We start from the raw sequence: 22745 nt of genomic DNA on the forward strand, positions 1-22745 counted from the left end.
ACTTTTGCATGAATTGGTATATTTTGCAATATGGCGTCGATAAATAGGAAGTAAACATTTCTTTACATATTAATTGCGGTTTTCCGAGAATAAAATGTTCGGACGAAAGAAAGCTGAAGCCCCTGCACCTCCAAAAGGAAAGGGAGCTGCATTAATGTCACAGGTCAATGTCACAGCTTTACAGTATTTGTTTTATATTGTTAAATGTTATGTTAACCAGGTACTGTATTGGAAAAGACTGGTTAATGTATTACCAAGACATGATTACCAAAGCCTGTGTTATAGGAATTTTACTCTGTCTTTGGACAAAAAGACAAAACAGCCAAGATATGTTCATCATTTGGGACTGTATGCAGGGTTTCCACACTACTGTACTGGGAAAAAGTCGGGAATATCGAGTCCGTTCCCGGTCGTGAAAATGCCTTGATTTTTGTGATGTCAGGTTAAAATCAGGAAAAGTACAAAACCGATTTGGGTATGAAAACTTGTAGAAGTTATCTGTTACCGCATGTAAGCGTTTATTGATCATGAATAGAAGTGGTGTCTGCTTTGCCGTCTGCATTCATTAAAAAACAAGAAATAGGTCGAGATTCGCTTTATATACGCTGTTAATAACAATCATGGATGCTATCTACAACAATCTTTCTAGTCTACAGTATGCTATTGATTATGGATAGTAGTGATGTCTGCATTCATCAAAAGTTATTTTAAACGTGAAATTGGTCGCAGTTCATTGAAATTCACTTTACATACGTTGTCAATAACAGACGTGTATGCTAATTACAATGATCTCACTAGTATGCAAAAGTGCTATTCACCTGACCAGCCTGACTTTAAAGTCCAAATATTTGCTATTAAAGTGTTTATTCTATCAATGATGCCTTTAGACTAAATACAGCTATTGTGAATACTCTGTGTAAACTGACATTGCTCGTATTTATAGACATTGAGAAACCACCTTTCTTTGGCCAGTAGACATCATAAAAAAATTGAACTTGTGCAAAAAAGTCACTTATTTTGCATTTTCACCCAAATGGTTGAAGAGAAGAACATGGATTAAGAACATGGATTGCATAGACAGATATTAGTTTGGTATTTGGTTCTGTGGTAACTTGGGTTGAGGACTTCCAGGTGCTGGTTGATCACTCTTGTTTGAGAGAATCACTCGTGACTACGTAGCAGAGAGGTTCATTCTTTGGAAGCCAGAAACACAAACCAGTATTGCAGTATGTCATGTATACTTAACAGAATCCAATTGACATACATGTATCACATACTTCATACACAGTCCGAAAACAAGAAATGAAATATCTATGATGTTAAACCATTTTACAATATTTCACTGAAATATTTCGTTGCAAAAACCTTGTTAAAGGTGGGAAAAGGTCTGAAATTTGCAAAAAGAGCTTGGAAAAGTCTCACTGGAAAAAGCTGGAATTTTACTTGCAGAAAATTGTGGGAACCCTGTGTATGGTCAAACATCCTGGGAATTGAGGGAAATGTTTTTAATTTGATAATATTTGTCTTTGTTACCCTTTATGCGCTACAAGCCTGCCATAGTTTACCTTTATGGATGTCATAGACATGTAACAGGGATACATAACAAATATCAAAATGATTGAAAGTTATCCCTGAACACTCATTATTGTGGCTAGAGTCTGCCAATTCAATAAATCCTAAAAATACTCCTGGTTTCTATTATATTACCATATCCCCTTAACACTTCAGGCTCCATCAGCAAAAGTTTTACTTTATCTCGAAAATTTTGCCAAGGCTTTCCTGATCTTCTTTCAAAGAATGCCTCTGTATTAGCTTATACCACCTGCTCTAGAAGATAGTTCCATATCAACACCGCCACTGGTAAAACTGTAGTTATGTAAATCTTTAAAGAATTTCCAAAAGTGATGTTTTCATTGAACAGATGTATCATTATGTTCACTTTAGTCATATTTATCTTTTAAAATTTTAAATGTTTCTACCCTCTTATCTGTCAATTTACCAATGTTGGCAATGATAATTTCCATAAACATTATTTATAAGATAATTGGCTATAAGCAGGAATTCTTTTTGTTGCCTTTTTTGGTACATTTTCAAATAATCTAATGTCCAACCTATATGCTTTTATTTCCAGGTGACAAGCTCATTGTTATGTTTTTGATATGTTATATATGTATGTCTGTTATTCATTTCCAAAAATAGCTCATTGAGCTAATATTTCTTGTTAACATATACACGACTTTAAATAAAGATTCTTGTATCTTGTATCTTTTCTTGGCTCCATTCTGAATTTGCTTTAACATTCAAGATGTGGACATATAAGACAAGTTAAAAGCAACTTCTCTCATTTAAAATTATTTATTATCCATTTAATTTGGTTGGCTTTTAATTTTATCACTGATATGGTGATCAAAGTAGAGTTGGACATGAATAAAGATGCTAATATTCTTCTCACTGTTCCTTTTTTCATATCAATTAACTTTGGGCCAATTTTTTATATGCTTCTGACTGACATAGTGTGGTTGACATTTCAATTACCATGTCTGTGACCTGTATTACATACAATGCACTTCTTCCTACAGCTTTATCTGTCCTGTTCTGATCTGATGTAAAATCATTGAACCTTGATCATAATTATTTGTCTTCATAAAGATTTAGTTTTGTAACAGTCCACTGTAGATGTGCATTCATAGTACAACATTCCGTTATAGGCAGAAGTACGTTCATAGTATGTATGTTTACTTTGTGGGTAATATGCAAATAAGCAAAACCTGGGCTCCGTGTGGATTGAGAATTTACTGTATATAAAGACCAGTCGACCCCTTCAGGCTTGAGCATGCTTTTCTGTGAAGGGATCTGTTGCATCTTTGATGTCGAATGTTACAGTTTGATGGTATGGGTTTATTAGTATGTTTTTAAGTTTAATCAAAGTAAAATCATGTTTAAACTCTGAACAGAAGGTAACAATTTGGGCCCAAAATCAACGGAACTCTTGAAATACGTCTTCATAAAATCTGGGTCAAGATTAATTCTTGGTCATGTGCAGTCTAAAATCAGGTCACCAGGTAAAATGAAAGACAACCCTTGTGAGTATTCTATAGGACATAATTTTGATAAAAAAAATAATGATCTTTTGTCAATATATGCTTGTTTAAAGACAATCTAGATCAGGTTCCATAATTGGTCATGTGGGTCCAAAACTGAGGTCAGTAGGTCAAATAATCTTAACACTGGAGGCAAAATCAATGAAACCTGGTCTGAATGCATACCAAGATCACAAGCTCAAATATAAGATAAACCTTGTATTAGCACTATAGGGGCCAAAATAGTGGCCCCAAATCAATGGCACTTTGTCCTAATGTTTTCCTCCATAACATCAAGGTACCTTTTACACAGTCATGTGCATTCAATGCCTAGGTCACTAGGTCAAATGAACAAAATCTCTTTTTAATGCTAGAGCCCACTATTTGGGGAAATTTAAGGAAACTTTAATAATCGTTCATGTGCGGTCAAAAACTTGTTTGAAATTAATCATTACATTTATTGCTATGCGAGGGGGATTTGGGATTTTTTATTAACACAACTGTTCATGTCTGTATCTGTGTGCTGTAGATGGGTATTGGTGACATTGAGGCTGACCTGTACGGAGACCTGGATGATGACGAAGATCTTGAGGCAGAGTTAATGGCCCTGCAGGGAAAACCTAAACCAGCCAAGAAGAAGGGCAGAGGTATGTTATGTTACATTGAGTCTTTATTCCCAACACAAATAATGGAAAGTGAATTACTTTTGCTGTGTGAAATAATGATGTTTGTACAGTATCTATCCTCTGAAGAAACTGCTATCCTCCGAAGAAACTGTGTCCTTACCATGCCTGTATTTTTAGATTTATTTATCAAACCAAACATAAGTGTATGTGTCTGCAGGTCAAGTGAGTGCGTCAGAGTTTGACATCATGATTGCAGAGAGCATGAAAGAGGTGGAGGATGAGGATGTCTCCGACACCGAAGACCCTGACCTTTTAGTATGGACTTTCATTGTACATTTTTTTTTTGATAAAGCTAGTGGTTGATTTCAAAATTTAATTTAAATGTATAAAATCCTTCTAGCTTTTACATGAATCTAGTAGGAGATAACAGTGCCTGAAGGCTGAAAGGCCAACGTTGTGGCCTGAAAATATTACAAAATTGTTTAAGGAAAGTTGGCTTTACTCCAAAAGCATCTTAACCATTCTTCTAGAATATGAAACTTAACATGCAGATTTTTATGAAAATAATGGGCAGATTGTTCAGAACTTTTTTTAAGTTAACAACATTGTTAGCATCATTGTTGTTTATTTCTAAATTTTTCTTCTCTATAAGTTTCATGAACACTTGTGATCTGCAGTATTTCTAAGAAGATTGGTGACAAAAAAGTATTGTCATTGTGCAATAACTTAAATCTTGTCCATAATTTGAAAACTATTGAAAATATCGGCGTTCTAATGGAACTTGTTACACATGTTGCAACACAATAGGTCCATTTCTCTGGTTTGTGTAATTGTCAAGTTATGGCCCTTGGTAGTAAAAAATCATGCAAAAACTTATACTTGGCCATAACTTAGTTACGTTTGAAGATGTTCACATAAAACCTTGTACACACGTTATGAAAAAATACTCATGTGTATTAAGGCTCATTACTCTGACTTAAATAATCGTCAAGGTTTGCCACTAGTAAGCTTGTAAAAATTTGGCTTTAAGATAATAACCATTCAAGATAGTCTCATGAAATTCTGTACACATGATAATATGAACAAGATGCACATGTGTAGGAAGGCCCATTACCCTGGCTTTAATAATTGTCAAGTTTTGCCCCATGGCAGATCGAATAAGTGATAAAAAACCCTCAACCTGCTTGTATGTTAATATCCATTCAAAATATTCATGTGAAGCTTTAGATACATGTTACTAGTGACAAAATGCACATGTCAAGGCCCATTAACTTGAACACAGATTGGAACAATCAGCCCTATATCACATATGTTTATCACAGAAATGGCACACTTTACATTGTAAGCTCTTTTATTATATTATGAAACATTGTATGTACAACAAATAATCACAGTTTGGTTATTATTAGCATCTTTTGTTATTATTCAGGATGAGCTACAGGACTTGGCTGGAGATGGGGGAGGGACAGAGGAGGAGGCTCCAGTCCCTGTCAGTGGTCCCAGTGGAGGGGGGTCGGGGATGGTCGTACTGTTACAGGATAGACTCAACAACTACAGGGATGCCCTCAGTGCAGCAAAGGCTGCCAATGATTCATCTAAAACTAGAAGGGCTGATCGGGGTGTGAAGGTGAGTGGTTGGTCTTTGTGTAATCAAAGTCATAGAAAAAAATATAAATTTGTGTTATTTATTTATGTTTCTGTTGGAATATCCCTTATATACATGTATTTGAGTTTTTACAGAATACATATGTTTTTGTTGGCAAAACTTAAGAAATAATTTATATTATAATGTAGTTTTAGTGTAGTTAGGTTGTCCTAATTTAAAACTGCATTTAATGCTCTTATGCACATTCCACTTTCTAAATTCAGTGCTGACTTTCTGAATGTTTTTCTCCTGACAGACAATCCAAGATTTGCTGAAGAAAGCTCAGGCTGGGAAACCGATAGATGAAGATGACATTCCACCACACATGGCCTTGTCAGCACCTAGGAAGCCAGACCCTGCACCACAGAGTCAGCCCACGCCACCCCCCATCTCCCAGCCGACTGTCGCCCGGGAAGAGCCCAGGCCAACACCTGCAGCCAGGAAGCCAGCCCCTGTATCGCCTAAGCCAGCCCCACATCCAGTGCAGCCCCAGCAGGGAACCAGTTCTGGGCCTGAAGCCAGCACTCATGGTGGGTAGCCTATATTACTGTGTACTTCCTCCATGTACTTTAGTGGATTTTGAAGCAGATGTAAAGACAGAACAAACCTCATTTTTCAAACTAGTTTCAGACTCAAAGTGCTTTGCAATATATGAATTCAGAGCTTCAGATGGTTTTTGGTCTAAGGAGAGCTAAACTTCTCACCCTAGCAACTGCGTCAGTATCACACCTTGGTTAAAGTTTTGTATGTAAGTACCTTCAAGTCATTGGCACAGCAAATACATCATGCATTGCATTGAAACTTTATATATGTGTTCCCAACTATCCAACCTTCTTAAGTTATGAGGGTAGATAACGCAAATCATGGGCCTTTATTATTCGACTTAAAATTCTTGTTAAGGTATTGCATTTAAGCACACATAGGTTAATATCTCGGCAAATACTTGATGTATTGCATTGGGACTTTATACATTGGTACTCAGCCATCCACCAAATTAAATAACCAAGTAAGAAAACTTTATTTTGCATACAATGCAAAAAATGGCCCTTTTATATTCAACTTAGAAATTCTGGTGAAGGTTTTTCAACTAAACTATCCAACCTTATTAATTAATCATTCGAGTAAGATCACTCTATCATGCATAAAATGCAAGTAATTGCCCTTTATTATTAATCATAGAAATTCTGGTTAAGTATTTGCATGTACCACATTTAAGTCAATATCTCAGCAAATACAGCATTTATTGAATTGAAACTTTATACAAGGGCCCCCAACCGTCACACCTTCTTATTTAATCAAGTTAGCTAACGATATCATGCATATGATATAAATTTTGCCCCTTTATTTTTCAACTTAGAAATTCTGGTGAAGGTTTTACATGTAAGCACATATAAATCAATTACTTTGCAAGTATTCCAACTATTGCATTGATACTTTATACAATCAAGTATGAACACTTTCTCTTGCATATATTTGCATATAATGTCTCAGAAATACTTTGCAATCCTTAAACTTAAAAGCGGTGGAATAGTTGAGCGCTGTCTCTGTGACATTTCAACAGCAAGTATCAATCGATAAGAACTAAACCAATGTGTTTAACATATTTTTTTAATGCTTTTTACGCAACCTGGAGTTCTGTGAATTGTTGCAACAGTTCAATGTAATGACAGTAAATGAAGTGTTGAATTTTATATCAATTTATTTTCTCTTGAATCTCATTTTGTTTCCAGTGACCCAGGTATAACTGTGTAATAAGAAAACCTTGAACCTACTCCTTGTTGCACTATGATGTATAATTCAGGTTAAATTGTATATATTACATGGTTGTATTGTATATATTGGCCAGGCTCAGCTGACGTGGTTGTATTGTATATATTGGCCAGGCCCAGATGACATGGTTGTATTGTATATATTTACTAGGCTCAGCTGACATGGTGTTAGTGTATATATAACCCAGGCTCAGCTGACATGGTTGTATTGTATATATTGGCCAGGCTCAGCTGACATGGTTGTATTGTATATATTGGCCAAGCCCAGCTGACATGGTTGTATTGTATATATAAGCCAGGCTCAGCTGACATGGTTGTATAGTATATATTGGCCAGGCCCAGCTGACATGGTCGTATTGTATATATTGGCCAGGCCCAGCTGACATGGTTGTATTGTATATATTGGCCAGACTCAGCTGACATGGTTGTATTGCATATATTGGCCAGGCTCAGCTGACATGGTTGTATTGGATATATTGGCCAGGCTCAGCTGACATGGTTGTATTGGATATATTGGCCAGGCTCAGCTGACATGGTTGTATTGTATATATTGGCAAGACTCAGCTGACATGGTTGTATTGTATATATTGGACAGGCTCAGCTGACATGGTTTTATTGTAGTTATTGGCCAGGCCCAGCTGACATGGTTGTATTGTATATATTGGCCAGGCTCAGCTGACATGGTTGTATTGTATATATTGGCCAGGCTCAGCTGACATGGTTGTATTGTATATATTGGCCAGGCCCAGCTGACATGGTTGTATTGTATATATTGGCCAGGCTGAGTTAACATGGTTGTATTGTATATATTGGCCAGGCTCAGCTGACATGGTTGTATTGTATATATTGGCCAGGCTCAGCTGACATGGTTGTATTGTATATATTGGCCAGGCTCAGCTGACATGGTTGTATTGTATATATTGGACAGGCTCAGCTGACATGGTTGTATTGCATATATTGGCCAGGCTCAGCTGACATGGTTGTATTGGATATATTGGCCATGCCCAGCTGACATGGTTGTATTGTATATATTGGCCAGGCTCAGCTGACATGGTTGTATTGTATATATTGGCAAGACTCAGCTGACATGGTTGTATTGTATATATTGGCCAGGCTCAGCTGACATGGTTGTATTGTATATATTGGACAGGCTCAGCTGACATGGTTTTATTGTAGTTATTGGCCAGGCCCAGCTGACATGGTTGTATTGTATATATTGGCCAGGCTGAGTTAACATGGTTGTATTGTATATATTGGACAGGCTCAGCTGACATGGTTTTATTGTATATATTGGCCAGGCTCAGCTGACATGGTTGTATTGTATATATTGGCCAGGCTCAGCTGACATGGTTGTATTGTATATATTGGCCAGGCTCAGCTGACATGGTTTTATTGTATATATTGGCCAGGCTCAGCTGACATGGTTGTATTGTATATATTGGCCAGGCTCAGCTGACATGGTTGTATTGTATATATTGACCAAGCTGAGTTAACATGGTTGTATTGTATATATTGGACAGGCTCAGCTGACATGGTTGTATTGTAGTTATTGGCCAGGCCCAGCTGACATGGTTGTATTGTATATATTGGCCAGGCTGAGTTAACATGGTTGTATTGTATATATTGGACAGGCTCAGCTGACATGGTTTTATTGTATATATTGGCCAGGCTCAGCTGACTTGGTTGTATTGTATATATTGGCCAGGCCCAGATGACATGGTTGTATTGTATATATTGGCCAGGCTCAGCTGACATGGTTGTATTGTATATATTGGCCAGGCTCAGCTGACATGGTTGTATTGTATATATTGGCCAGGCTCAGCTGACATGGTTGTATTGTATATATTGGCCAGGCTCAGTTAACATGGTTGTATTGGATATATTGGCCAATCTGAGTTAACATGGTTGTATTGTATATATTGGCCAGGCTCAGCTGACTTGGTTGTATTGTATATATTGGCCAGGCCCAGATGACATGGTTGTATTGTATATATTGGCCAGGCTCAGCTGACATGGTTGTATTGTATATATTGGCCAGGCTCAGCTGACATGGTTGTATTGTATATATTGGCCAGGCTCAGCTGACATGGTTGTATTGGATATATTGGCCAAGCTGAGTTAACATGGTTGTATTGTATATATTGGCCAGGCTCAGCTGACATGGTTGTATTGTATATATTGGCCAGGCTCAGCTGACTTGGTTGTATTGTATATATTGGCCAGGCCCAGATGACATGGTTGTATTGTATATATTGGCCAGGCTCAGCTGACATGGTTGTATTGTATATATTGGCCAGGCTCAGCTGACATGGTTGTATTGGATATATTGGCCAAGCTGAGTTAACATGGTTGTATTGTATATATTGGCCAGGCTCAGCTGACTTGGTTGTATTGTATATATTGGCCAGGCCCAGATGACATGGTTGTATTGTATATATTGGCCAGGCTCAGCTGACATGGTTGTATTGTATATATTGGCAAGACTCAGCTGACATGGTTGTATTGTATATATTGGCCAGGCTCAGCTGACATGGTTGTATTGTATATATTGGACAGGCTCAGCTGACATGGTTTTATTGTAGTTATTGGCCAGGCCCAGCTGACATGGTTGTATTGTATATATTGGCCAGGCTCAGCTGACATGGTTGTATTGTATATATTGGACAGGCTCAGCTGACATGGTTGTATTGTATATATTGGACAGGCTCAGCTGACATGGTTTTATTGTATATATTGGCCAGGCTCAGCTGACATGGTTGTATTGTATATATTGGCCAGGCTCAGCTGACATGGTTGTATTGTATATATTGGCCAGGCTCAGCTGACATGGTTGTATTGTATATATTGGCCAGGCTCAGCTGACATGGTTGTATTGTATATATTGGCCAGGCTGAGTTAACATGGTTGTATTGTATATATTGGCCAGGCTCAGCTGACATGGTTGTATTGTATATATTGGCCAGGCTCAGCTGACATGGTGTTATTGTATATATTGGCCAGGCTCAGCTGACATGGTTGTATTGTATATATTGGCCAGGCTCAGCTGACATGGTTGTATTGTATATATTGACCAGGTTCAGCTGACATGGTTGTATTGTATAATAATAATAATAATAATAATAATAATAATATCTTTATTTTAAGAAGGTGACATATTAAGATCATGTACAAAACTACAGAATCTTATTTTCGATATGGCCCTCTGAAACAGAATGAAAATATGGCAAATAATCATAAGACAAACATGAAGACGATGCTAACAACGATGACGATGATGATGATGATTATAAGTATGCTGTTGATGCTGACGATAATGATGCATATGATGACATGATGATGATGTTGAATCAATATTAGACAGATACTCTCAGTTAAATATAATTATGAATAAAACATCACAATTTGTATAATCACAAGTTTCCTATGAGGTACTGTTTGACCTTTATTTTATACGTATTAAAGTTTTTTGATTCTCGTATTTCCAAAGGTATATTATTCCAAACAATTCTGCTGTAATATGTAAACGATGCTTTCATATAATTAGTACGAGGTCTAGTTTGTAAAACAATATCTTTGTGTGCCATTGATCTTAGCATATATACATTATTGTCTGAAACTGTTACTAATTCTGACATATATGATGGAGCCATGCTATTCAACGTCTTGTAAACTAATACTGCTGCGTGGTATTTACATCTATCCGAGAAGTTTAGCCATTTTAGTTCTTTAAATAGATTTGTTGATGAATCTCGTTTAGATTTACCAAGTATGATTTTTGCAATTCGTTTTTGTAAGTTATTTATTTTATTTTATATATTGACCAGGTTCAGCTGACATGGTTGTTTGTATATATTGACCAGGTTCAGCTGACATGGTTGTATTGTATGTATTGGCCAGGCTCAGCTGACATGGTTGTATTGTATATATTGGCCAGGCTCAGCTGACATGGTTGTATTGTATATATTGGCCAGGCTCAGCTGACATGGTTGTATTGTATATATTGACCAGGTTCAGCTGACATGGTTGTATTGTATATATTGACCAGGTTCAGCTGACATGGTTGTATTGTATGTATTGGCCAGGCTCAGCTGACATGGTTGTATTGTATATATTGGCCAGGCTCAGCTGACATGGTTGTATTGTATATATTGGCCAGGCTCAGCTGACATGGTTGTATTGTATATATTGGCCAGGCTCAGCTGACATGGTTGTATTGTATATATTGGCCAGACTCAGCTGACATGGTGTTATTGTATATATTGGCCAGGCTCAGCTGACATGGTTGTATTGTATATATTGGCCAGGCTCAGCTGACATGGTTGTATTGTATATATTGACCAGGTTCAGCTGACATGGTTGTATTGTATATATTGGCCAGGCTCAGCTGACATGGTTGTATTGTATATATTGACCAGGTTCAGCTGACATGGTTGTATTGTATATATTGACCAGGTTCAGCTGACATGGTTGTATTGTATGTATTGGCCAGGCTCAGCTGACATGGTTGTATTGTATATATTGGCCAGGCTCAGCTGACATGGTTGTATTGTATATATTGGCCAGGCTCAGCTGACATGGTTGTATTGTATATATTGACCAGGTTCAGCTGACATGGTTGTATTGTATATATTGACCAGGTTCAGCTGACATGGTTGTATTGTATGTATTGGCCAGGCTCAGCTGACATGGTTGTATTGTATATATTGGCCAGGCTCAGCTGACATGGTTGTATTGTATATATTGGCCAGGCTCAGCTGACATGGTTGTATTGTATATATTGGCCAGGCTCAGCTGACATGGTTGTATTGTATATATTGGCCAGGCTCAGCTGACATGGTTGTATTGTATATATTGACCAGGTTCAGCTGACATGGTTGTATTGTATATATTGACCAGGTTCAGCTGACATGGTTGTATTGTATGTATTGGCCAGGCTCAGCTGACATGGTTGTATTGTATATATTGGCCAGGCTCAGCTGACATGGTTGTATTGTATATATTGGCCAGGCTCAGCTGACATGGTTGTATTGTATATATTGGCCAGGCTCAGCTGACATGGTGTTATTGTATATATTGGCCAGGCTCAGCTGACATGGTTGTATTGTATGAATTGGCCAGGCCCAGCTGAAATGGTGTTATTGTATATATTGGCCAGGCTCAGCTGACATGGTTGTATTGTATATATTGGCCAGGCTCAGCTGACATGGTTGTATTGTATATATTGGCCAGGCTCAGCTGACATGGTGTTATTGTATATATTGGCCAGGCTCAGCTGACATGGTGTTGTTGTATATATTGGCCAGGCTCAGCTGACATGGTTGTAGTGCATATATTGACCAGGCTCAGCTGACATGGTTGTATTGTTTATATTGGCCAGGCTCAGCTGACATGGTGTTATTGTATATACTGACCAGGCCCAGCTGACATGGTTGCTCAGTTGACATGGTGATATTAAATATATTGGCCAGGCTCAGTTTACATGGTGATATTAAATATATTGGCCAGGCTCAGCTAACATGGTTGTATTGTATATATTGGCCAGGCTCAGCTGATCTAGTTGTATTGTATATATTGGCCAGGCTCATCTGACATTGAGTTGTGCAGTGGGAGGAGACAGGAGTACAAGAAAGCCGCCCTCGAGGCAAAACATCGTGGCGATATTGTCACCGCTAAAAAATTTGTCCAAATATCCAAGGTGAGCTATGCTTATTGTAGTGACCTTCCTATTGGTCTGCCACTATTTACTAGCCCTAAAATGAATTGCACCTGAACCCTCTTAAAAGAATGTTTATTTTCTAAAAAAATAATGATTTGTGAAGATAAACAAAATATCAATCAAGTTGGCAGAGCAAAATGTTATAACAAGATTACAAGATATACAATACTCTAATGTTGTAATGTTATAGTACTTGTATGGCTTAAACATGAATACAGTTATTTATAGTTAACAGTATATTGAATGTCAAGCTCAGACATCCTCTGATTACTCAATACTCAACCTAACATTGAGGCTATGACTGTGTTTCAGCAATTTGATGCTGTGATAGCTGCCCTAGAGGCGGGCCAGCCGGTGGACCTCTCCCAGATGCCACCCCCTCCATCACAGACAGCTCCTGGTATGTCACTCTTTTATAACCAGTCTGATCCCTTCATTTACTCTTTATTTCTAGCCCCTTTGTAAAGATGGACATTGTCCCCTCTCTAACATTACCCTTTTTCATCCCATCTTTACTAAACTTGGTCTCAATGTTTATTGCCATAATATCTCAAATAAGTTCAAGGACAAATCTGAATACTTTTCTAGTTCTTGATTTTTTGCCTTTTAATTGTCATTTTCAACAAAATGACCTTGTCAGCTCTCTTACTTCATTATTTTATTCATTCTTTATCAAACTTGGCTACAAAGTTTATGGGCATAATATCGTGGGTAAGTTTTATAATCATTCTGATGGTTTCAGTAACGTAAAACTTATAACCCTTTTTTAATATCAAAATTTGATCAAAGTATTTTTGTCTGCTCTTGAACTTCACCATTTCCCTTCCAATGTCACACTTGGCCAAAATGTTTTAAAAGAAACAAAAAAAGTTTGAGTTAGTGACAGATTCCTATTTACTTCTGGCTCCTGGCATTGTATATTTCATGTGATTTTCATGTAAAGACATGCATGTTTTGAATGATGAAAGTAACAAACACTTCTTTGTTAAGTTAGGTAGTTTTGTTGGTGGATTGTCATAGGTAAAAATGCATACATTACACTACAGCCATATGTGTGAGCATCCCTATATTTGTTAATATTATCCTTTATATAACTTGGAAATTTCTCGCAAAAGGAAATAGACATTATATTTCAATACTAAATGCATCATTTGTTATATGTCAAGTTAGAACTTTGTGGATGATTGAAAAGAAATGTGGTAAAGTTCGTGGTAATATTTTTTTAGCCTTACCTTTAAAGCAAAAAGTTTTTTTATTTGAACAGCCTCAGTTCTTGTTGCCTTAGCAATGGTCTGTGATCATTTTCTACATTTCGGAGGTATAAATTATTTTTTTTTTAAATATATTTAAAGGTAATATTTAAATCTATCAAGCTACATTACAAAGAGGAATAATAATGTTTTTAGGCTCCATTTTGGTTGAATTTATTCCCTATCAAGTCACATGGTAAATCTATATAGAAGAGCTCAAGAAGTCTGATTTAACCTGTTACATATTACTTTATATGTGAATATAGACAATTATATAAACATACAAACTGGGTAAAGCAGAGAATGTCCCATATGAAAGGAAGTGGTTTAAACAACCTGTTATAATAGAATGGTGATATTTTTATGTATTAGACTATAACTCAGGCTGCCATTATTTAATATTGACTTTTATCATAGCCTTCATTGCAACAAGTTTTCACCAAGACCTTTTTTGATACAGACATTATGTTAATATTTAAGAAAAAATGAATAAAATTGCTATATAATCCCTGTAAGTTTATGTTTTATTACCTTCCTTTATCATATCATAGCAGAATAATAGCATCATCATGGTGGGATTCAAAAATGTAATCCATGCAAAAATAATATAAGGCCACACCAAATTGATGTCTTGGTCAGTAGATCAAGCGCATTAATTTTTTAAATTACTTTGCGAGTGTGCCAAGAAAAAATGCAAAATAATCTTTTTCAGGTGTTTTTTTTCTGAAATTAATCTGATGACCAAGACATCAATAAACTGTGGCCTAATTTTTAATCACTATAAAACAAACATAGAAATAATAACAGTGTTGAAATCTATCATTTAAACTTACACTAAACAACAAATAAACATTGTGCCTTTAAATTCATTTTTTCAGACAACATAAAAATATTACATTTAGAGGCATGAGCGTACTTTTTCTGAGTGTACAATACTGAAAGCAGTATACAAGCACAGTAAGAATTTGCAACAAATTTCAGTGTTTGTGTTGATTGTCTCCCTTTGTCGTCTGTAAACTCTCCACGGAATCGACAGTCATTTTGTTTGTCATCTGCATATTGATCTCATTCTCATGTTTCTGCATGTTGCTGTGATGGCTGTAGAAGTTGGAGAAGTTTGAAGCTAGGGCGGCTATGGGCAAAGCCAGTACAATAAGGCCATTGATAGCACAGACAGCGCCCACACAGTACCCAAGGGCTGTTGTTGGGTAATAGTCTCCGTAACCTATGGTTGTCATGGTGATCAGGGCCCACCACATTGCAGTGAAAACATTTTGAAAGTTATCTTTTTCTGCTTCGGCAGCAAACAGCATAATGCCATATATGATGATGCAGACAATAAAGGCAAACAGAAGCAATACAAACTCCCTAAAGCTGCTTTCAAGGGAGAGAAGCATGATGTCAAAGCCACGATAGAGCTTTCGTAGACGGAAAATGAGTAACAGCCTAACAGCACTCATGCTTTTACAGACAATGTAGAATTTCACTTGTTCATGTGTGGTGATCATAGATTTTTTCATTTCAAACACAGTGGCAATTAGTGTAAACACAATTAATGCAACCCTAACAACATTGTATGGGTAATGTAAATATCGCCTTTTACATGGACAAACAAGGAAATGGAGCGCAGTCTCAATAATAAAGAAGGTGAAAATCCCAAGATCCAGTATCAGTAACACGATATGTGGATCTGTCATTGCAAACATTATGCCCATCTTATTAGTATCATAGAGTTCTGAAATGTACTGTATGACTGTTTCATTCCAGTCAAAGTAGCTCTGGTCAGATGAAAGAGGCGTGTCAAGGTAGGCATCCACTCTGGCCCATTCTTGATTCCAAATGATGACGATCATCGTGCTTACAATTGCAAGGGCAATATATACGAAACAGAAAATCTGCAAAATACAATGAATATTTTATTTACACATTTTTATGCCCCCCTTTAAAAAAGAGGGGTATATTGCTTTGCACATGTCGGTCGGTAGGTCTGTCCGTTGGTAGACAAAAGCTTGTCCAAGTGATAACTCAACAATTCCTGGACAGATGGTCATTAAACTTGATATGGAGGCTAGGCCTGACCAGTAGATGACCCCTATTGATCTTAGCGGTCATCGGGTCCAAGGTCAAGGTCATAGTGACCTTTGATGGTAAAAGGTTGGCAAAGCTTGTCCAAATGATAACTCAACAATGCCTAGATGTATGATCATCAAACTTGTCATGGAGGCTGGGCCTGACCAGTAGATGACCTTTGATTTAAGGGGTCATCAGGTCAAAGGTCTCAGTGACCTTGAATGCTAAAGGGTTGTCCAAGTGATAACTTGACAATGCCTGCACTCATGGCCCTCAAATGGGCCTGACCAGTAGATGGCTTCTATTGATTTTAAGGGTCATTGGGTCAAAGGTCAAGGTCACTGTGACCTTGAACACAAACTCGACAATTTCTGGACCTATGGTCATCAAACCTGACATGAAGGTTGGATCTGACCAGTAGATGACCCCTATTGATTTTAGGAGTCATTGGGCCAAAGGTCAAGGTCACAGTGATGCGAAAAGGTTAACAAAGCTTCTCTGAGTGTTATCTCTACACTGTTTGTACCTTCAATCATCAAACTTGACATGTAGGCTGGGTATAACCTGTAGATGACCTCAATTGATTTAAGAAGTCATCAGATCATAGGTCAAGGTCACAGTGACCTTGAATGCGAAAAAGTTGAACAAGTAATAACTCGACAATGCCTGCACCCATGGCCTTCAAACTTGATAAGGGGGTTGGGCTTTACCAGTAGATGACCCCTTTTTAAATTAGGGGCAAACATCTCTTGTTATGCCCCCTTTTGAAAAAAGTGGGGTATATTGTTTTGCACATGTCGGTCGGTCGGTCGGTCGGTCTGTCTGTCTGTCGGTCGGTCGGTCGGAATACCAAATGGTTTCCGATCAATAACTTGAGAACGCTTTGACCGAGGGACCTCATACTTGGTATGTGTATTGGTCATCACCAGCAGATGAACCCTATTGATTTTGAGGTCAGTGGGTCAAAGGTCAAGGTCAGTGTGACCTTTACATGAAAAACGGTTTCCGATCAATAACTTGAGAACGCTTTGACCCAGGAACCTCATACTTGGTAGGTGTATTGGTCATGACCAGCAGATGAACCCTATTGATTTTGAGGTCAGTGGGTCAAAGGTCAAGGTCAGTGTGACCTTAACATGAAAAACGGTTTCCGATCAATAACTTGAGAACGCTTTGACCCAGGGACCTCATACTAGGTAGGCTTATTGGTCATGACCAGCAGATGAACCCTATTGATTTTGAGGTCAGTGGGTCAAAGGTCAAGGTCAGTGTGACCTTTACATGAAAAACGGTTTCCGATCAATAACTTGAGAACGCTTTGACCCAGGAACCTCATACTTGGTAGGTGTATTGGTCATGACCAGCAGATGAACCCTATTGATTTTGAGGTCAGTGGGTCAAAGGTCAAGGTCAGTGTGACCTTAACATGAAAAACGGTTTCCGATCAATAACTTGAGAACGCTTTGACCCAGAGACCTCATACTAGGTAGGCTTATTGGTCATGACCAGCAGATGAACCCTATTGATTTTGAGGTCAGTGGGTCAAAGGTCAAGGTCAGTGTGACTGTAAGCTGAAAAAAGGTTTTCTGATTGTCCATATTTTTTATTTTCTTATATAGTAGACAGTAGAAATTTTTAATGATAAAGCCACACTAAATGCATGGATGATAAAAAGTTTAAGCTTAGACTATTGTACATATGTTAAGTTTGTTTTTACTGGACATTTGCGTTTTAAATATTGAAATAAAGTACCTGTTCATGGATACAAACATCTTTGAAAATAACCTCAAGAGGGGACAGGCTTCTTAACACTTTGCATATCCCTCAAACTCAAAAAAAATAAATCAGGATTGGGAATTTCAATCTGTTTTCATCTGTAAATATGAAAGATATGAAATGATTGGTATTGTGACAGTCTATTGAGTCTGGTAACATACCTTTGCTGCTAATGATGATGTTGGCTCCTCCAGGAACATCCAGAGTTTGAAGGAAAAATTGTTTGGGTCAGTAAGTCCCCCATCTGGTTTGTCCTGTGTCAGTTGGTTTGTCTGCGTATTTGCAACCCTCGACATAGACTTGTGGTGTTTCAACCTGTCCATTATGGAAGTTAGGGTATCAACATCTTCCATCGCTTCATAGAAATACTTCCAGCAGCAAGGGGCTAGAAGGTCAAGGGTCAGCCCCCAGAACTCAAGATCACGTCGGAATTGCTGGGGACACACGTCTCTGGTAACATGTAACTCCCCATCGCGGTAGGCATTCAGCACATGACAGAAACTGACTGGGTCCCTGTCAAAATAGTAGCAGTCTGTGGTCTTTTCATAGCGTGACTGTATGTTGTCAAGGCTGGAGAGAAGACTGCCTGGTATCACGTTCAGTGTTGACCTCTCTACCTGGAACACTGTTCCACCCACGTTCAGTTTTACTGAGCCAGACATTACCACTTTCTGTTCTCTGTCTTATACTTAACAAAAGCGAATGAAATATAAGTTGTCCTTCATGATCTTTTTCTGTATTTTATTTATGATGTATTTTCCAAGTTTCTTCATCAGATCTTTATAATATTACTTTAAAAATTGGAACCCTACTCAGGCTAAAGGTAACCTCATTCCTAATGGTGAAGGAAAGTTGTTATTCATAATCCAGATATTTTAAGTACTAAGAATCTAGACTTGGTCCCTGACATGATTGCCTCGATCCATTTATACCCATTAACTTAATGGCTGCTTTTAAACTTTTAATTATTAATGTTCTGTAAATATTTAAGTGAAATACTATTGGATGTTAGATAGATATTTCCCTGGCCATTTCATATATTTACTTTGATGTCAAATGTTCTGAGGCGGAATTGAATTACATTGTCACTACAAATGTCATTAGATTTTCTGTCAGGCTTTCAGGCTATTATTATAGTTTATGTTTTGTTTGGTAGATTCATAACTGGCATCAATGTCATATTGAACAATAATCTCCATTAAGTTATGTTTATGTTAGCTATTCAACCAGGTCTGTTGTAAACTGGTATTTTTTCATCAGAGTATTGTTCTTTAAACAAGCATACTTCAGGCAGTAGAACTTGCCCTTGTTTTCTAGGGAGAAATCAAATGCAACTTTGTGAAGTAATGTAATATTAGTTACCCTTCGCTCTCGCATGGTATGAAACCACTGGGGGTGTATATCACATACCCCCCAAGCTACTAGCAGTGTAACAAATATATCTCACCGAGTACCTTTAATAATAAGATTATATTAAGATATAATGTATTTGTTATGAAAATATTCAATGATGCTTAAATATTGTCTCAAAATTATATTTTAAGAAATACAAAAAGTTTATGTAATCAAGTTTATTTGGAATAAATACAAAAACAATGTAAATATAGTTTTCTCAGTAAGGTTACATTAAATTATAACTGCACAAGAAAGATGTATCACAGTCAATAAATGTAATAATAAGAAAAACAACTACAGTTAACTGTTTTTAACACTTATTTTTTAACAATTTCTTGAAGGTAACTCCTCAGCACATTTGCAGATTTCTTGTTGCATCGAAGCGTCTCCTCTGAATTTAATTTTAACCATTTTTGAGAGATTCGTCACTTGTGTTGTGCTTGTTAACCGTTTTTTAGTCACCATTTTGTAACCATTGACTCATGTAAACAGTCGGCTCTCGCATGGTATGAAACCACTGGGGGTGTATATCACATACCCCCCCAGCTACTAACAGTGTAACTTAAAATACTTACTTTGTTGTTAATAAGGTGAAATTTATTATGATATTTACACTAGGTGAAATTTATTGCAATATTACATGGAAGTTGGGCCTGGCCAGAAAATAACCCTTATTGATTTTAGGAGTCATTGAGTAAAAGGTCAAGTTTTAAGTGACCTTGAATGCGAAAATGTTTCGAGTGATAACTCGACAATGCCTGCACCCATGGCTCTCAAACTTGACTTGATGTTGCGTCTGATCTGTAGATGACCCCTTATGATTTTAGGGGTCATCGGGTCAAAGGTAAAGGTCACAGTGACCTTGAACGAAAAAATCTTGTCTGTGTGATAACTTGTCAATGCCTGCATCCATGGCCCTCAAACTTGACATTTAGATTTTTTTGTGACCAGCTGATGACTCCAATGATTCAAAGATCATGGTCATAACACACTCTTTCCTCACACTGGTCATAATCTTAAAACTGCCTCAATGGCATCAAATGTCAGTGACAAACCAGCTGTCATTTCGGTCCATGCATATTTCATTCAATTGTCCATATAGTCCTGACAACATGGCGCTCAGGGGGGCACAATGTTTGACAAACATCTCTTGTTTTGATACTATTTTTTTAACTTCTCCATTACTTTATATGGTTTTGAGGTATTGACTTAACTGTAACTTAATTGACTTCTTCTCACTGACATAGGGCATTCAAGGAGATACTTCTTGGGGATATTAATCACATTCAGTGATAGCTCTAGTAGCAGTAAAAATGTCAATGAATATTTCACTTATAAACACATATGTATATATTAGGGATGCAAACGAATGGCAAAATTGATATTCGAATATTCGGTAATTCTTTTGATCGAATATTCGAATATTCGATCACAGGCAAGATTGTCTAAAAACTTCTATATTGCGTCGATCATTTGTGTTCCAAATAATGACTTCCGGTATGACATTTGCCGAATAATTTTATTGATATCGGATTGTATGACGTCGTCTGTAATAAGTGTAGTGGCTTTATTGTGCAATTTCAAAATAACTTTGCATATGTTATCTAGAATTATACTAGTATGTCATATTGTTTCATTACAAAAACTACGTCGATATATCAAAAGTCAAGGTCATGGCATCTTCACCGTTGCAAACGGTCTGGTTTCCGTCGACTTGTTATTATTTTGTACCCGTCTTTCGTTTGTTACTTGTTTTTATACCAATAAAGATAAAGAAAACAACATATTTGGATTTTAACTAGTATATTGTGAAATATTTTAAATAATAATGCTATTATTAGTAGGATAACAAAATTATATACATGTACATTCTATATTACACAAAACACTTTGAATTTAATTCATAAACAAGAATAATAAACAGTTGCTTTAAATAACATACATCACATATGTTGGCTTGTTTCACTACCAACTTAGTCTTAGAATCCCTTTGATATCACCCAAGCTATTTATTCGTCAATGTCACAGGTCACCTTATTCTTATTTAGAAAGATAATCTTGTCTACAAGTTCACTGGCAAGTCGGTTTCTCAGTTTGTTAACAATCACACCGGCACATGAAAATATCCTCTCAGAAGGCACGGAAGTTGCAGGGATGGCGAGCACCTGTCGCGCAACGTGGGCCACACGGGGGAAGCGTCCCTCGTTGGCCTTCCACCAGATGAGTGGATCCGCCTCCTCGTCACTGGGCTCCTGGAGGTATCGCCGGAGTTCGTCACTGACGGTCTTAGGCTTCGGAACCATGAAGCTAAGGCGCGGGCGCTTTGAAGGTGTCAGGGCGCTCTCGTCGCGGGTAGGAAGTCGGAGCAGCACGTCATCGAGTCGGCCCTCAAGAACGTCCTCGGTCTTCCGGCGCTGATCGACGGTCAGGAAATCCAAGTCCTTGTACCGGGGGTCCAGGAGAGCGGCTAGGACCGGTGTTGACCTAGCGGTGTTGTCTTCAGCTGGGCGGAAGCGACGTCTCAGTTCAGCTCCGATGGCCACCTTCACCTGCCTCATGATCGCTGAGTCGGACTCACTCTCTAGTAGTGTGTTGGTAAGTAGCCCATCGACGATTGGGTAGATCTCACTGCACGATACGCTCGTCTCCGTTGACATGTAGCTGGTGGTTTTGGTCAGAGCGCTGAGGACGGAACTGAGCTCGGATACCACTGTCCACTCGCTGTCCCGCAGGGCGAGGTGCTGATCGGCCTTTCGTGTTACCCGTGGGTCAAGCATGATGTCGGACAGCACCCGGCGTTGCTCATGCAGACGTGCGAGCATGTCGTGGGTACTGTTCCACCGGGTGGCGACATCTTGGACCAGCTCGTGAGCAGGCACCTTCAACGTCCCCTGACGTTTCCGCATCTCGGCTGTCAGTGTAGTGGAGTGTTTGATGTGCCCGACCAGCTTACGACACCTGGTAACCACCTTGCTGACCTCCGGGAGAGCTAGCGCTGGCTTGATGGCGAGCTGTAGTGTGTGGCCGAAGCACCCAAGACTATCCCAGTCAGAGTCAGCATCCGCCCGTTCCATGTTCCGGGCGTTGTCATGGACGCATGTATCGACCCGGCCTGCTATTCCGAACTCGGACGCGCACTCTTGAAGACGAATGGCGTGATTCTCCCCCGTGTGTCGTTCTGGCATCTCACGTGTCATAAGCACGTTGGACTGGAGCGACCAGTCTGTGTTGATGTGGTGCTCAGTTACTGTGAGGTAACTGTCTGTGGCGTTTGACGTCCAGGTATCGGTAGTGATCGAAGCGCTGTTGACGGTCTCGAGGCGTTCGGCGAGGGCGGCTCGTTCTTCATCGTAGCGATCCACGATCCTGGAGCGAATGGTTGTACGACACGGCACGGTGTAGCTGGGAGCCACGTAAG

The 22745-nt window shown here is 38.4% G+C and overlaps 1 protein-coding gene across 2 annotated transcripts in view; it reads left to right on the forward strand.

Annotated features, from left to right (window-relative positions):
- The first annotated feature begins 16 nt into the window (after window positions 1-16).
- The window catches only part of LOC128213941 (coiled-coil and C2 domain-containing protein 1-like), a 47031-nt gene continuing 24302 nt past the window's right edge, over window positions 17-22745 (forward strand). For both annotated transcript variants that reach the window (XM_052920058.1, XM_052920059.1), the window contains exons 1-7: window positions 17-163; window positions 3610-3727; window positions 3924-4021; window positions 5136-5333; window positions 5608-5881; window positions 12700-12815; window positions 13149-13236. In XM_052920058.1, the coding sequence (XP_052776018.1) occupies window positions 95-163; window positions 3610-3727; window positions 3924-4021; window positions 5136-5333; window positions 5608-5881; window positions 12700-12815; window positions 13149-13236 (961 nt within the window). In that variant the 5' untranslated portion in view covers window positions 17-94. The remainder of the gene's footprint in view (window positions 164-3609; window positions 3728-3923; window positions 4022-5135; window positions 5334-5607; window positions 5882-12699; window positions 12816-13148; window positions 13237-22745) is intronic.

Source organism: Mya arenaria, chromosome 13 (assembly GCF_026914265.1).
Source record: "Mya arenaria isolate MELC-2E11 chromosome 13, ASM2691426v1".
NCBI lineage: Eukaryota > Metazoa > Mollusca > Bivalvia > Myida > Myidae > Mya > Mya arenaria.